Source organism: Rhinolophus hipposideros (genome assembly GCF_964194185.1).
Source record: "Rhinolophus hipposideros genome assembly, chromosome: 1".
Lineage (NCBI taxonomy): Eukaryota > Metazoa > Chordata > Mammalia > Chiroptera > Rhinolophidae > Rhinolophus > Rhinolophus hipposideros.
Window position 1 is genome coordinate 109,745,037 of NC_138047.1, and position 17,354 is coordinate 109,762,390.

Below are 17,354 nucleotides of genomic sequence, written 5' to 3' on the forward strand. Positions count from 1 at the left end.
CGTGATCAAGGACTGAAAGCGCCTGGGGGCCGTGACAGGCCCTGTGTGGACCCCCCACACGAGCCTGTGTCCAGCTGGTACTACAAACCACATCTTTCTTCCCCCCTTCACGCACACACTGTCCTCACCGCACCCGCTTCCCACGCCTCGCTCCCTAGGCCTCAAGCTCCCCAAATAGTGTTTCCATAGTGTGTCACCGCATGTCAACCCACTCAACGCTTTTGTCCAGCAGCAGAGAAAAAGGGGTGTCAGCTCTGTCCTGCCGCCCGGACCTCACGGGGAGGGGGCTGAGGCACTTCGTCCCACCACACGGTCCTCCGTTCCCAACGACACACGGGCAGGTGCTGGCTCACCAGAGTGCCCAGGAAGGTGCTGATGGCGCGGGCTGCCTGGCAGAGGGCGCCATATTCTTCGAGGAGCAGGGACACGAACTGGTGCGCCTGCGGAGGGCCCTGCAGGGCGGCCGGCGCCTTCACCCTGGACACGGCCGACAGCTGCCGGAGCAGGCGCACCTTCATCTCCAGCACGTACTCCCGAGCCTGCTGCTCCAACCGCTGGTACAGCTGGTAGGGGTCCCTTTCACAGAGCCTGCAACGAGACAGTCACCGTCACTTGCGACCCCAAGGTGCCCTTCAGGGGGCCCTTTTATATCCAAGAGCATCTTCCCTGAAGCCTTTCCCAGGAGCCTCTTGAGCATGACGATCAGCACCGTCTCACACCCGTGCGAGGTGCAGTAACCCCTCTCAACTGAGGGGGACCCAGGCACAGAGTGGTGGGCACCTCCCCAAGTTGTCATTAACGGGCAGAAACACCGACATTCCCCGAGAGTTTAATCTGGGCCAGAGGGGTCTGTCACGCGTGTTAATTCAGTCACCCCACGGCGGGCGCTGCCTGTCACGCGTGTTAAACACTGAAGGCCACGTAGGCTGGGTAAGTTGCTGGAACTGTCACAGCCAGCAGGTGGCAGAGTGGACACACCAGCAGCTGACTGGACTACTGAAAACACAGAAGACTGAAGACAGTAATTTTTGAATGCTGACATGTTAACAGGTGAAGAAAAACTATCCCAACAGATTGACTCCTGTGTGGAGACTGCAGCAGACTGTTTCTTCCTTCTTTCTAGGAATTCAGTAGTTAATCCAAACGGGCTTGCGTTATTTTTGAATCATCGGAAACTCAGAGACAGTAGATCTCTTTTATAATCATCCTACCAAAAAACCGGTAAAAGTGTATAAAATTTATAAGGGGAAGAGCAACAAAAAAAATTAATAAGTGCCCTTTCTCCACAGGGCCACAGTAACCTTTTCATGAATTTCTTTACTAACTTGGAGATAATCTACTTTCCAAACCTGTTCTATAGAATTTGGCTTTCCTTTCATTGTGCACTTCTAGGAGCCTCTAGATGGAAACCTAAAAGCACCAAAGCAACAACTCCGACGTCCGCCTAGAACCCATCACCGGGAGGACCCTTTGTTAGACACGAGTTATAAAACACAGTAAGCATACAGGTCCTGGGTTTCATATAATGGATCTTTTCACCTGCTGGCCCCACATCTGGTCAAAAGAGAAGAATGTAAGTTGTCACCTATCCCATTTTAAAATTACCACATCACCGCTGTTGTAACAGATAAGAGCCAAGTAAAATCCAGCAATAGAAAATGGGACTCCTCAGATAAAACATGGCTGGAGAAATGGTAAAAATCGATGGGATTCCCACTGTGGTTAGTATACTTCAGATAAATTAATTTTTCAGCATAACAATCTAGTATAATGTCCTCTGAAACAGACTGCATTTCATCGGTCAAAAGAAAGCCAAACAAGACTCAAATGACAGAGACAATCAAACTTGCAAGCAGACTAGACGCCTCTTTCTCAGTTCTCTTAGCATGGTGACCGTAGACATACATTTTATCTAATTTCATTGTCCATTTCTGTATCTTACAAATGGAATGAAATGGCCGTGTGGTACTTTTACAAATGGATTTTGTTCCAGCTGTACGAGCAAGAGTCAGGAGTGTGATGAAGATGCCGAGGAGGCTCGCACATCCACAGCACACGCGGGCACGCGTGTTGGCAGCCGTGGACGATGCCCTCACGGTGCGCAAAGCACAGGCACACACAATGTAACTCGAGGTGGTGGCTGTAACAGAATCAAAAAGAAGGTAAGGGGATAAGGAGTGAAGGGGAGGCCCCGTGGACTTTAGATCTGGTGGCATCTCTGACAAGGTGACTGAAAACTAATGTGAATGATGGAAGGCAGAAAAAAAACCCAATAAAACCCTGAAAAAGGAAGAACATTTGAGACAGAGAGAAGAACACATGCAAAGGCCCTGGGGCAGAAATGAAGGGCATCAGAAGAGGGAGATGAGGCGGGAGGAGGGGCAGAGCCCAGTGACACAGGGTGCCGGGGCCACAGAAAGGAGGAAAGGATCATTGGCACCAGCTGTACAAGTGCCTGGCAAGGGACTTTGCTGCCGTGTGAGGGCACTTAAACGACCGAGGAGAGCTCCTGGACACAATGTCTAGGAGAAGCATACCACGCAAGCCACACACACCCTGGAATGAGGGGAGACTTTTTCCATTCTTCAGAGTCTTGCCTCTACTATAACACCCCTCACCTGCATGATTATTTGCTGAACATTTTCTTTCAATTGTCTGTTACCTGAACCTTTTCCTAAGCACTCATAAGCTGTGAAGTCATGGGTTTGATGTGCAGGTTATACATTTTTTCCTAATACTCACCAAGAAACCTAACTTCTAAAAAAGGGACACACCACCTGGAACCCTCTCATGGGACACCAGAGGCTCAGAGGTGCAACCCTGAACACACTGGACCATTCATCAGCGAGTTCCCCGAACCCGCAGCCCATCCCTCCCTGCACATGACAAGAGTTTATGAGGCCCCCAAGGGTGCTGCATTTAAAATGCGAGAAAGAGACCCATGTGAGAATCAATACAGAAATGTCTAGCTCAGATTTACTGCTTTTATTGCAACATTTCATAATAGGGAGAAGAGGTGCTACAAACTAAGGAAGAGTGAAAATCACGTCCACCTCAAATTCCGTACTGTTACGAGCATGAGGTGTCACCAAAGAGCAGACATGCATCGTGAGCCAGCCTGTGTGGGGACAGCCAGGTGGGCAGGCCGGCCCAGCGCCTCCACTCCCGCTGTGTGCGCAGTCTCCAGGCGCCAGCCGCACACAGCCTCAGCTTTGTCACCTCCCTGAGGGACAACTGCCTGTGCTCCCTGGCTCGAGAAGGTGCTGTGTCAGCGCTGGTAGTCAGTCCTCAGAAGGCTGTTACCGTCAGTGTCAACACTAAGAAATGTGCCACGTTCTTTTCCTGTGTCACTTCATTTCCATGACACGCAGTGAGCGTTCCATCAGAATGAGTTTGGAACCGTACCCACAGGGCCTGCCCGGCCAGGCTGCCTGAAGACCCCCAGCACCCCGCTTCCCCCATGCCGGCAGAGGCCAGGAAGGGACGCAGCACGGGGACACGTGTACCTGTCCACAAGCTCCTGCACCCCGTCTTTGTCGGGCACCAGGGACTGGTCCTGGTCGTCTGCCAGCGGGGTCCCTGCCTGGCGGTAAATACAGCGGACCATGTAGCGCACCTCAGACCAGCAGTTCTGCAGCTGCTGCGGCTCCCGCTCCACATCTGCCGAGGTCTCCCTGTGAGGTGGCACAAGAGGGCGGGCAGGTCAGGGGCAGTCGGCGCAGTGCGCCCTCCTCACCGCGCAGACAGCGCAGGGCACCAGCGGCCAGCACCTCTCCTCCCGTCTGCTCTGCTGGCACTGCCGGAGGACTGACCGTTGCTGGCCCGCACAGCCCCAGGGGCCCCTCGGCGGCCACACCCTGAGACCTTTGTCTCCAGGAGATGTCATGCCGATGGCTGGGCTCCCTTGACCTTGGCCATCCAGGTGCCCATTAGGCAGCTCTCCCCCCACTAAGGCCCGGGACCTGGCTCCTCCACGCTATCTTCGCAGCTGCAGTCACCACACCCCCAGCCCCCAGTCGACTCCGACTTTGGGTTCTGATGACTGAGCTCTGGCCCCTCTTCCTTCCGAGTACGAGCTCCCTGACATTAGTCCTCAGGGCAGGGAGGATGGATGAGCCTCACTCCTCCGGTTCTTACTCTCGTCACCAGACCACTGGGCTCCCTCTCGGGAGCGGGTGGCATTTCTGAAAAGGCCCGCTTCTCATTCCAGCTCCAGCGCCCGGTGGGCTGGCCCGAAACCCACTCTCCCGCGGCGCCCACTGGTACCTGCGCTCACTGCAGGCCTCACAGGCACACGCCGCGTCCGAGGGCAGCGCCTGGGCACCCAAAGCTAGCCTCCCGCCGCCGGCTTCCACCTGGGACCCGCCAAGAGGGGCGTGGAGAAGAAAGTCTTGGCCCTGCTTGAAAGAGAATAGCATAAACTAGTTATGTTCAAATGCTCATGCACGAATTTCAGATAAATGCCTTTTAGAAAACATGTAAAACCGACATTGAAAATATCTTAACTGACATTACACTGGAAACTTTTCCTCTTTGACACGCCAGGATTTTGTTTGGAACCCGTTATTTGTTTACCTTCTGACAGTTCTAGCATAACCCCATGAGGATATTCCACAGGCAGTGACCCCCCGCCTCCAGTGGCCACCTCCAGGAACTGACACAGCCAGTCATCTGCCATGGCGCTCAGTGGAAACCTAGTGGCCACATCAAGCCCGGCATCACGTGGCTGGAGCAGAGGCGTCCCTGGCCCGTGGAGTCCCAGGGCCGGTGCTCTTGCTTAGACTGGGAACCAGGACACTCCAGGCTGCAGGCAGCAGTGACCACGCAGAGCTCGGGGACAACCTCAGGCCCCAGCACAGACTGCTCTCCTCCTTCAGTTTCTCTTGTCTTAGAAGAGAACCCCCCTACCTGCCCAGCCGGCAGCTTGTCTCTCCTGCCAGGGCCGGGGCTGGAGAGGGACCCTGTTATCTGGCAACGTGGCTCCAGTCTTAGAGCTGGAGGCCCCCACTGGTGAAAAAGGTGCGAGGTGCCTCCTGCAGGGCTCACTGACAGGGCCGCCAGTGCCCCCGACAGCCTGAGCGACGGGCCGTCATGGGAGACTCCTGAGGGCAATCGCACGTGCAGAGGACTGCACCGTCCCTTCTCCTGCCACCCTCTGTGGTGTCTGCCTGTGCCAGAGCGGCCTGGGTCTCATGCCTGGCTGGGTGCTTGTCAGGTTTGGTCAGACACCTGTAGCTTCACCCCAGTTGGCTACTGGACAAAAGCACAAGGCCTGTCATGGGTCCCTTGGAGTTCGGGCACATGGACACCGATACGTGACTCTGAAAAGAAAAAGCCTGAGGGCGGGAGACTAGCCAGAGCCTACTGCGTGGGTGGCGGGGGTAGGAAGCCAGGTATCAGAGAGCTCTCTGAGGGTGGGGACTAGCGTCATCATGACAGGGGTTAGACCAGGGGGCAAGGCGGGTTTGGGGGTGTCTCAGAGTCCCTAGCAGACAGGCCAATGCGAAGTCCTGACTGACATCGAGGAAAACCTAAAGCAAGAGCCACCTACTATGGGACACCTGTTTGGACCTCAGGACCTGGTCACCAGAGAACCTCGGAGAGCCTGGCACAGAACAAACACCCCAAGTCCTGCCTGGAGCTTCCTCTCTACCCAGGAAGAGCCGGGAAGATACAAGGGAACAGGACGAGCCCCGGTGCTCTCCATCCCACAGCCTTCTCTGGGCGATTCCGGGCATCAGTCATGGAAGCTGGGAGGGAGCTGTGAACTAGAAGAGACGATCGGGGTTTCTGCCGATGGACCAGAATACCTGGAGATGAGACAATCTTACCAGCAGAGGACAGGAACGGCGTGAATTTCACATGTGTGAAATTGATTTGCATGTGTGTGAATTTGATGTTCACATACAGGGTCTGACCGGTATGTGACTTAGGGGCAGCTCTGTGGGCAGTGGTGAGAGAACCAGGCTGAGCCCCAGTGGCTGCAGGTTGGGTGGCCTAAGGAAGGTGTGCCCTCCTATCCTATGCAGACCCACCCACAAGCCACACGTGCTTCTCTGTCCACTGCTGCCAGCCCACACTGACCACAGCCACCTCTTGGCTGGCATCTTGGCAGCCTGTCCATCCACTGTGATGGTCTGTTCAAGCAGCAGCCAGAGGCGGGTTCCGATGCAGGAGAGCATGGAGCCCCCAGGGACCTCCCACACTTAGAAACAAACTGAGCTTCCTAAGACCACTTGCTGCCCAGAGCGCTGATTTACTGTCTGGATGGCTCCCAACAGCACTGCCAGAACTCTCTCCCTGTCATGCCTCAGCAAACATCACTTCTGGGGAGGCGGCTGAGCCTGTGACCACCTTTCTGCCAAATGCCCCCTTCCCTGCCCGCTCTGTGACAGAGGGGCAGCAGAGGGCGCTGGAGGGACACCGTTGACGCAGCGTGGTCCTCCTTCCCCAGCGCCCCGCCCCCAGCTCCTCAGCATCCTCTCTGCTGCCCCAGGGTCCTAACTGCACCCTCTCCCAGGAGGGCAGTTGTGTCCTCCTCGGGTCCTCTGCCCACGCTCTACAGTAGGGACTGTTTCCTAGACCCGCCAGGACTGTATTCCTTAGAGCTCCTTCCACAGATCTGGGGAGCTGAGCGGTTACTCCTTCATTATTCTTATGTTCAAGTTCCCTGTTCAAGTTCCAACCTGGCCGCCCCAATTAATCCCTTCCTCTCACAGCTACTATCTGAGCACCCAGTGCTCTCCTTCCGCCTGTCTTCATCACGGGATGGCCAGCCCCCTGAGAGCAGGACACTTTCTGACTCGCTCAGCACCAAACACTAGAGCCAGGGATGCCTCCTGACACACAGGAGCCCCGGGTGACTCAACAGAAGCCCAAACCTGGACAGCAGCATTTTTGGGTGACAAGGAATGAAGTCAAGCCTTTTAAAATAGGATACACGATGACTACACAGTAAATCCTTCAATGGAGAACAAATTAAATGTAAAGTAGAAAGACAGACATAAGAAACTTAAGAGCAAAAATTGATAAAATAGAAAATGGAAATATCGGTTCAACCAAAATGTGGTCTTTTGAAAAGATCGATAAACATGACACAACTCTAGCCAGGCTATCTGGGAAAAAAGACAACTGGTTGTTTGGAAAATCGGTTGTTTGAAAAAATCAAACAACCGATATATTCCCCAGTCAGAGGGCGCTCAATCACTACAGAACTTATGGAAATGGAAAAGAAATACAGGAATATTCTGAACAACTTCATGTCCATCCATCTGACATGAAATGAAAACTTTCCTTTTCCCCCCATTTTTTAAACATAAAACTGACACACATTCCTGTGTAAGTTTAGGGTGCACAGCATAATGACTTACATACATTGTGAAATAATTACGTAAACGTCTTTAAAGACAAAAAATTAACAAAGCTCACTCAGGAAGAAATAGATACCCTTTACATATAAAATGAACTCACTGATCAGGGAAAAATTAAATTGAACTCAAAATCTTCCTAATAAGGCAACAGCTTCACTAGGGAATCCTACCAAACATTTAAGGCAGAAAATACCAGTTTTACACGGACTTTTCCAGAAAAATAGAGAATACTTCCTAATTCTGAGGTATTATCCTGACATCAAACCACACAAAGATAGTTAGAAAAGAAACCTCTAGACCAACATCCTCCATGAACACAGATGCAAGAATCCTAACAAAACATTACCAAATCCAACACAGCAACCTGTAAAAAGGAGAATACATACATCATGACCAAGTGTGGATTATCCCAGGAAGCAAGGTTCTTTCAACATTCAAAAAAAATCACCGTAATTAATTTTGTTAACTAAACACAACAACAAAACCTCTATGATCATCTCAACAGATGTAAAAAAAAAGAAGTTTGAAGAAATTAAATATCCATTTCATGATAAATCTCAGCAAACTAAAAACAGAAGTAAACTTCTTCAACCTGATCTACAAAATCCTATAGCTTACACATACTTAACAGTAAAAGATTAACTGCTTTCCCCCCAAGACTGGAACAGGGAAGAAAGTCTACTCACGCCCCTCCTATTCACAACATTATATTGGAGATCCTAGTCAATGGAATAAGCCAAGAAAAAAATGAAAGACATACAGATAAAAAAGGAAGAAACACATTATTTGTAGATGACGTGATCATCGATGTGAAAAATCCTAAGCAATCTACCAAAAGACCACTAGAATTAATAAATGAGTTTTCACAGGACACAAGGTCAATTATACAAAAACAACTGTATTTCTATATACTAGCAATAAACAATTGGATATCAAAAAGTTTTAAAGTACCATTTAAGATAGCACGAAAAATATGAAATACTTTGGAAATTTTTCAATACACTTTGTACAAAGCCTGTAGTTTAAAGACTACAATACTATTCTAAGAATAAATAGTCATTCCATATTCATGGACTGGAATACTCAATATTAAGATGTCAATTTTCCCCAAACTGGTCTATAACTCAACACAATGCAGGTTACAATCTCAGCAGGCCTTTCTGTGGAAACTGGCCAGATGATTCTAAACTTTATATGGAATGCAAAGGACCTATTAGAACACCCAAAACACTTTTGAAAAAATAACAAAGCCGGAGGAATTCTACTACCTAATTTCAAGACTTAGAATAAAAAGCTTCAAGAATTGAGGTAGTATGGTGCTGGCAAAAAGATGGGTAAGGGGCCGGCCCAGTGGCTCAGGCGGTTGGAGCTCTGTGCTCCTAACATCAAAGGCTGACGGTTCAATTCCCACGTGGGCCAGTGGGCTCTCAACCACAAGGTTGCCGATTCAATTCCTCAAGTCCCGCAAGGGATGGTGGGCTCCACCCCTTGCAACTAAGATTGAACACGGCACCTTGAGCTGAGCTGCCGCTGAGCTCCCGGATGGCTCAGTTGGTTGGAGCGCATCCTCTCAACCACAGGGTTGCTGGTTCGACTCCCGCAAGGGATGGTGGGCTGTGCCCCCTGCATCTAGCAATGGCAACTGGACATGGAGCTGAGCTGCGCCCTCCACAACTAAGACTGAAAGGACAACAACTTGACCTGGAAAAAAGTCCTGGAAGTATACACTGTTTCCCAATAAAGTCCTGTTCCCCTTCCCCAATAATAAAAATCTTAAAAAAAACCTGTGATTTAAAAAAACAAAACGGTGGGTATGTATATAGAGTGAAATAGAGTCCAGAAGCAGATCCATCCATACAGCATCAACTGACTGCTGACAAAAATGCCAAAGTAATTCAATGAGGAAAAACAGTGTTTTGGAACAATTAGATAACTATATACAAAAACGGTGAACTTCAACTCTTACTTTACAAAAGATACACTCAAAATGGACCACAGATCAAATGTATAAGCTTAAATCATAGACATCTAGAAAATACCACAAGGGAAAATCTTTTATAACCATGGGTAGCAAATGTTTCTTACATAGAACACAAAAGGCCCCAATCATTTAAATTGGTAAATTAGACTTCATCAAAATTTAAAACTTCTGCTCTTGGAAAAACAGTGTTACATAATGAAAAGGCAACTCAGACACACTGGGAGAAAATATTTGAGAAACATATCTGATCAGAGGTTTATATTCAGAATATATAAAGATCTCTCACAACTCAATAATAATAAGACAAACAACCCAATTAAAATTAGGCAAAAGATTTGAGCAGCCACTTCATCAAAAAGATACAAGTGGAAAATGCGTACATACAAAGATGCTCAACAAGTGATTAAGAAATGGCTGTATTTAAGGACTATCAACATCCAGCCTTGGTGAGGATGGAGATCAACAGGAACTCTCATACATGGCTGGAAAATAGTCTACCACCTTGAAAAATAATAGCACAACAATTCCGTATAATGTTAGGAATACACTTACCCTAGGACTTGAATTCCACTCCTAGGTACTTATCAAAGAGAAATGAACGATGTCCAGACTTGTGCTGAAATGTTTTAGGTGCTTTAGTCGTAACAGTCCAAACCAGGAAACACAAATGTCCCTCTGTTGGTGATGGATAAGCAAATTGTGGTTCATCCGTACAGCGGAATACGACTCCGAAATAAAATTAGCTACTGAGACACGCAGCAACATGGATAAATCTCAGAAGCATTGTGTTAAGTGAAAGAAACCAAAGACCACCACTCAGATTACCTTTCTAGGAGGCGGACTCAAGTTCTGTCCTCCCAACCTGACAATTCTGGGCAGTAGTGACACATTACGTAAGCAGCCACTTCCATGAAGTTCATTGTAGAGCAATTGTATGTGTTTATATTATGAGCCAAGACCCAACAGGGCAAACATTCAAGATAAGGATGAATGCTGATGCCAACTCTGAAGTGGCTGGTGTAAATTGGGGCCATATACCTTATAGACACTGTTAGAGACCCCAGCTCCATAGGGTAACATGCAAGACTCACATTTTTACCATATATGTGAGAACACAGGCACAGTTGCTAATTTCCACAACCAAACAGAACCTTGAAAACACAGAAGCAGAAGGCTCATTTGCCAAACAGTCATCCTGTGGTAGGATGTCTCAGGGCTACCCAGACTCCTCAAAGGAAAAATAATTCTCCAAAAGTGCCATCTCCCACCCCCCACCCAAACTATTTTTGTTACTTAAACACACACAAACGTAAAATGCAATATAATTTAGGTTTTTTCAAACCTTTGTATAACTGTAAAAACCCAAGCTGGTCTACAACTTGCAGGCAAAAAACCCCTGAAAATCATTAAAATAATCAACATTATTTTAAAGAGACAAGTGAATGAGTAACCTACACCAAGTGGCTCAATTCAGCACAGGCCTCGTTCTGACTACCAAGAGCAGGCTCCTGAGTCAGGCCTGGGTCCCACAGGTCCCTGCCAAACGTCCCAAGCAGCCCACTTCTCTGCCGCTCTGAGTTTCTCTCGCACAGAGCAGGCCAGGCCTTGGACGGCTCTTTGCTTGGCCTCAGCAGAGAACGTAAGAGTTACTAGGACAACCTCTGCTCCTTCCTCAGCAGCCTTAACAAGTAGCGCCCTAGACCCCCCAGGTCAGAGAAGTCGGGCAAATCCCTCCACCCCCATTATCAGAATACAAACAGAAACTGTTTGCACTGTCGGAGAACTCCTCCTGGAGCAGGAGAACACATGCAGAGCTCCGCCCCAGGCGTGAGCTCCACTGTGCAGGCAGAGTACTGTCAACATTTTGAAGTCCCGATACATCCATTACCTTGGCATATTCATCAAAGGTAGCTTGCTCCTTCGCTCAAAAACCATCCCCCCGTGCCAGCTCTGTGCCTGCTCTGTACAGATGCCCTGAGCTGGGCGAGACAGGAGCCAGGGCACAGCGGTTGTGGCAGAAAGTCAGGGTTGGGTGGGTGCCAGCCACCTGGAGGGGCCACGGTGCATGCCAGCAGGGGCGGGGTGGGTGAGCCGACTCTGCTCTCAGATGCCCTGGAGGTGGGCCTGCACAGCCAGCCTGCCGCTCACCAACCACCCCTCGTTGCTCTCCTTGCCCAGCACCTGGACCCTGGCCGATGGACAGGCTGGGGCCACCGCACAGTGACGTCTCCACCTTCGCCAGGGACCTCTGGCTGGCCAACACCCCGGACGCCCTGCTAGCTCACTGTCCCCATTTCTCATGGAGACCATCTGAAACCTTACCACTCCTCTTCCATTCCAGACCTGTGAAATCCACTCTCCCGCTCAAAAACAATTTATAAAAAGATTTCTGGCAGCAATTTTCTCAACTACACTCCCAGTCCCACCTACTTGCCTCCTATGCAGCCTTGCCTGTCTCAAAGGAGATTCTTCTAGAAAGAGATCCTGGCTCCCCTACCTTAGATGGGAGCTATGAGCACCACCATTTGTCTACCTTACTCCTTATCCCGCCTCCCAAAATTTCAAACTCTGCCTACCCAAAGCCGAGTATGGGCAGGAATATGCTGACTGGACTTAAACACTGCTGGGGGGTACAGAGGGAACACTCACTCGGAAAACTGGTATTCTCTTATCAATGTAAGTGTTTCCTTTACCTATAAGCCAGCAACTCTACTCCACAGATAGACATTCCGTGATGGTCCAATTTACATGTCAACTTGACTGGGCTAAGATAGGCCCCAGGTAGCTGGGAGAACATTATTTTGGGGTGTGGCTGTGAGGTCATTTCTGGAAGAGGTTAGCACTGGAACCAGTAGACAGAGTACAGACGACTGCCCTCCCCAATGGGGGTGGGCCTCACCCATTCCACTGAAGGTCTGAATAGAACAAAGGCAGAAGAGTGACTTCACTATCCCTGCACACCGGTACTAGAGCTTTCACACCCAGACCACGACTGACACCACTGGCCCCTTGGTTTTCAGGCCTCTGCAATCAGACTGAACTACACCACCGGCTTCCTGGGCCTTCAGCTTGAAGCCGGCAGGTTGTGGGGCATCTTGGCCTCCACAAACACATGAGCCAATCCCTATAATTAATCTCCCCTCTCTCCTTTCCTCCTTCCCTCCCCTCTACCCATCAATCATCCAACCACCGTCTATCCATCTATCCATTCTTGCATCATCCATCCATCTACCCACCCACCCATCCATCCACTCACCCATCCATCGATCCATCATCTACTCATCCATCATCCACCCACCCATCCATCATCTAGCCATTCTTCCATCCATCATCCATCCATCCATCCATAACCCATGCTTCCTTCTTTCTTGACATCCATCCATCTTTCCATCTATACATACATACATACATACATACATACATATTAGTACACCCTTTATTCTTTTTCTCTGGAGAATACACACCCTAAGAAAATTCTTACAAATGAGAACCAGTATATGGGTTTGTAAATGCCCCCGACAGCACATTTTTATAATTGCTAAAATAGAAAACAACTCTACATCTTTCAATAAAATTATAGAATACATAGTATAGTTAACATCTTGAATTACGTGTGACTTATGAATAAATTATGTTTGTGAAAATGAATAAACAGCAGCTACCCAGACAGCATGAGAAATCTTCTCAACAAAGAAAAGCAAGACAGAAGATGACACAAGCATGCACCATTTTCATAAAGATCAAAAACAAAATTAATAATTTATTATTTAGAGATACACATAAGTGATAAAATTCTTAAAAGTTTTTTCCTTTTTTTTAAGGGAATGATAGACACAGAATTCAAGGACAGCAGTTACCTGAGAAGGGGAGGGGCAGACGGGGAAGGGAGGAGGGGCACACAGACAGGTACGCACTATTAGGAACAGCCTGATTTCTATGCTGGCAGGTGTTCATTTTATTATCCTTCATAATACGTGTACCAAACACATATTCTCATATATTTTTGCTATAGGTATATCTCAAATATTACACAGCACAAAATCAAATGTAAATGGGACCTTTCCCCAACCACCAGCTCTCTCCCTCAGTAGTAAACATCCCATGTCCCACCTCCAGCTTCACATCCCTTTCGGATTGCTCCTCTCCTGCCCTCCCAGTTAAGCACCTTAAAATCGGCACCTGAAATGGATATTCACAGCTTCCTCACCAGTCAGTTACTCATCCCACAGTGCAGTCTGGCTTCTTCCACCAACACTCATCTAGTCAAAAGTCAGATACAATCTCCTTGTTGCCACACAACACTTCCTCCCTTTGATTACCTTTTAAAAACTTCTGTTCTGAAGACTGCTGGGAGCCAAGCCTCAGGGGCCTCTCCTGCTCCTCCACGTGTTGGATCTGTCAAAGCTGTAAGCTGACTATCCCCCACCCAGGCCCACGACTCAGGCGATTCTGCAGGTGATGACCTTGAGACAGAGCAGGCTTGCGTACAGCTCACTGTAAGAGTGGCGGGTCTCCCACACTCAGGGGCCCTGAGCCGCGAGAGATCCTGTGCCCATAGCACCTGTGGGCTTCTCCGCGTCACTGCTGTGGGGCTCAGGCGGGGGGGAGGGGCAAGGAGAGAGGACACGCCCGTGCGCGTGATGCCTGTGGACCGTGAGGGATGAAGTCCTTGGGCTCCGGCCCAGGAGTCCTGGGTCTTCTGTCAGCACCCATGAGATAGTAACAAGCTGGCTTATCACCTTCAAGTAAACAACTCCATCCCAGGCCCGTCAACTGCTGCCCACACCATCCCTCAAAGAACGGCCTTCGCTCAGTGCTGGTTATCGCGCTCCCGTCTAACGTCTGCTTCTGGAAACCCCACTGGAAACGCCAGGTGCTCCCCAAAACTGCCTCGTCAGTACCCAATGCTCACTCCACCCACTATCTCGGGTTGCACAGTGACCAAGGCCGAGAAGGGGAGCACAAGTACCCCGTGTGGAGACTTCATGACGACGGCATGGTCACCCAGCAACACACAGGGCGTCTGAGGCAGTGACTGTGACTTGAAATTGCAACTCTTGAAAAACTTTGGGATTCCACTTGAGACGAGTGAGGTCAAAGGCCTATATGACTCATAGTCCAATTAACAAGTTACAAAGAAATCAATATCATCTCTACCAATAAAGTTAGAGGAGGAAAAATGTAAAACATGCCATTTAAAACACTATAATTAAAAGTCAAATACATCGGAGTAAATTTCTTGGGAAAAAAGATACAATGGCATAACAGAAAAATATGAAACACTTATAAATGGAGAAAAATTCCATACTCATGGGATTAAAAGACTCAGTATTATTAGGCTGGTGCAAAAGTAACTGCGGTTTAAAAGGTTAAAAACAATAGCAAAAACCGCAATGACTTATGCACCAACCTAATAGAAAGAAGTCAATTCTCCTACTGACTTAAGAGTCAATGCAGTCAGATCTCAAGGGGGGGATGGGGGTGTGTGTGTGTGTGTGTGTGTGTGTGTGTGTGTGTATAAACTGACAAAAAGATGTTCAATTATTCAGAAAAGAACCAAGAATAACCAAAACAGTTTTGAAAAGCACAAGAGGACGTTCTCTCTGAATAGGCTATTACAAAGCTATGGTCATTAAGACAATGGGCTTCTGGCAGGACAAACAGCCCGACAGAGCAGAAATACATCCACACACATATGGACCTTGATTTGTAACAAAGGTGCTGCTGAAGGGTAGGTGCAGCCATTTCAATAAAAGCTGCTGAGAAACTGGATCTCTACACAGAAATAAATTAAACTTGACATTTACTTCCACCATATAAAATTGTGATCTGCATTCCAGGCAGGTTGTAGGTCTAAACAGGAAGGCAAACCAGTAACTGCAGAGCTGTGTGCTCAGTAGCCCCAGATGTGGCTCCTGAGTACCTGACATGTGAGTACCCTAAGTGACATGGGCGCTAAGTGTAAAATACACCAGGATTCTGATACTTAGTACGAAAAGATAGAAAATACCTTATTAATATTTTTATATTTGAGTACAGGCTGATGTGAGCTTGGATATACTGATGTAAAAAATATAATATCCCTTGTTTCTTTTTGTTTTTTGACACGTGCTACTAAAATTTTTAAATTATCTATATGGCTCACATGTGTCATTCACCTATTTCTTTGGACTGCTGATAGAAGCAGCAGTAACTACTGAGGAAAAAACTGAGAAGTTTGGCTAGATTAAAACTAAACTTGCGTTCATCAAAAGACACTACAAACATAGTGAAAAGGGAAGCAAAAGAGAGGCAGTGGTATCTGCAATGCACGTACCTGACGGGCCGGCGCTGAGCAGCGTCAAGAGCCCCACTCGTCGGAAGAACAAGACAAATAACCAGCAGAACCGTGGTTCTGTGTGGCCATGGACGCTGGGAGCCCTGACGGCCTTGGCAGCAGGTCCCGAGTCCAAACTCCTTCCATGTTACCACTAAGAGGTCCTCTGCCCTTTTCACGGTGTCGACATTTGCACGGACAGTGCAAAACTCAGTGGTGGGTGAACGTGCCGGCACCTTGGGAAGAGCGCAGCGCAGTGTCCTGGGGGCCGCTACACCCTCCCCAGCACACACTCAGGAATGTCGTCCTTAGGCAGTAAAATCATTCACATTCAATCGCAGCCCTTAAGCACATGTCTTCTGGATTTTCTCTGTGCTGACACACACAGTCTGCAGAAAGCATCTCTGCAGACCTGTCCCCGAGGAAAGCGCAGGGCGCCGAGTGCTGAATGAGCCACTCGCCCATGAAACATCACCAACATGAAAGAACATCTGACAGACCAGATGAGGTTATTCAGACTTGAAATGAAAAACCAATGAAATGAGCCTGTCACTTCAAGGAAAACAGCTGTCACTATCTGTGGGCCATCATCAAATCTGAGCTTTCAAGCAAAACTTAGAAGTTTGGAAAACGTATCCATCACTGTGGGCTCAACAGCTTCTCCACAGTCAAGACTTTTCTGATGAGACTGGTGGTGGCCGTAACAAACACCAATTTTGAACACTGAATAATGAGAGGTGTCAGCGTCTGGAAGACCTGCCTAACTCGGGAAACCACTATTTCATAAATGACGGCAGTCACTTAATGCTATCAAGTCCCTCGGCCTCAGGTCCCTTTCCCGTGTGTACCTAGCAGGGAGCATGTGAGCGTCTGCTCCAAGCGCACCATTCCTAACGGCAGACGGGCAAACGGCTACGATGAGTCCATTCAGAAAGGCGAGCAGATACAGTGATGAGAATGAAGAAACCACAGTACTTGTGGATCTCACACATAACACTGAACAAAGTGAATCAGACCAAATGATACGTACAGCACTGCTATTTTTACAAAGTCCGAACCGCCAGGACAACCCAATGCCAGTGTTTAGGGCCGAAGGTGTAGAGCTCTCCCACGAGGACAGGAGAGCAAGCGGACCATTAGGAAGAGGGCCAACTGGGGCGGGGGGTGGGGGGGGCAGGACTGGGAGGGACATGAGAGGGGGCAACGCGGGACTCGTGAGCTATGGGAGCAGAAATAAACCCAAACGGACCAGCAAGCCCAGTCAGTGACAAGGGTCAATTTCAACTATATGAAGAAGTAACTCTCCAACGAGGCCACATAAGCCTGTCTCGCCACGGACTGCACAAGACCACCTAACACACAGCCACACCCAGAGACTGAAACGAGGATATGAAAAAAAGAGGGAGAAGGCCCGGGCGCCATGCAAACAGCAAACAAACCGCCCTTAGGAGAAAGCGGCCACCACAGATGATTTCGGTGCAAAAAAGGAACACAGTGCACCAAGATTTAATCATTTCAACCTGCACTCACCCAGCACAGCCCTAAAACATGTAAAGCAAAAAGTGGAAATATTTACAAGGAAAAAAGGACAAATGAGACATGCACAGATTTTAACTGATCTTACTCAGGAATTGATAGATTCAGCACACAAAACATTAGTAAGAACATGAAAGGATTTAAGAGCACA

At 48.6% G+C, this 17,354-nt stretch overlaps 1 protein-coding gene across 1 annotated transcript in view; it reads right to left on the bottom strand.

Annotated features, from left to right (window-relative positions):
• The window catches only part of FAM193A (family with sequence similarity 193 member A), a 110,849-nt gene that overhangs the window by 52,329 nt on the left and 41,166 nt on the right, over positions 1-17,354 (bottom strand). Inside the window, exons 3-5 of the mRNA XM_081056876.1 lie at positions 4,267-4,397; positions 3,507-3,674; positions 354-588 (exon numbers count right to left, since the gene is read on the bottom strand). Coding sequence (XP_080913002.1) covers positions 354-588; positions 3,507-3,674; positions 4,267-4,397 — 534 coding nt within the window. The remainder of the gene's footprint in view (positions 1-353; positions 589-3,506; positions 3,675-4,266; positions 4,398-17,354) is intronic.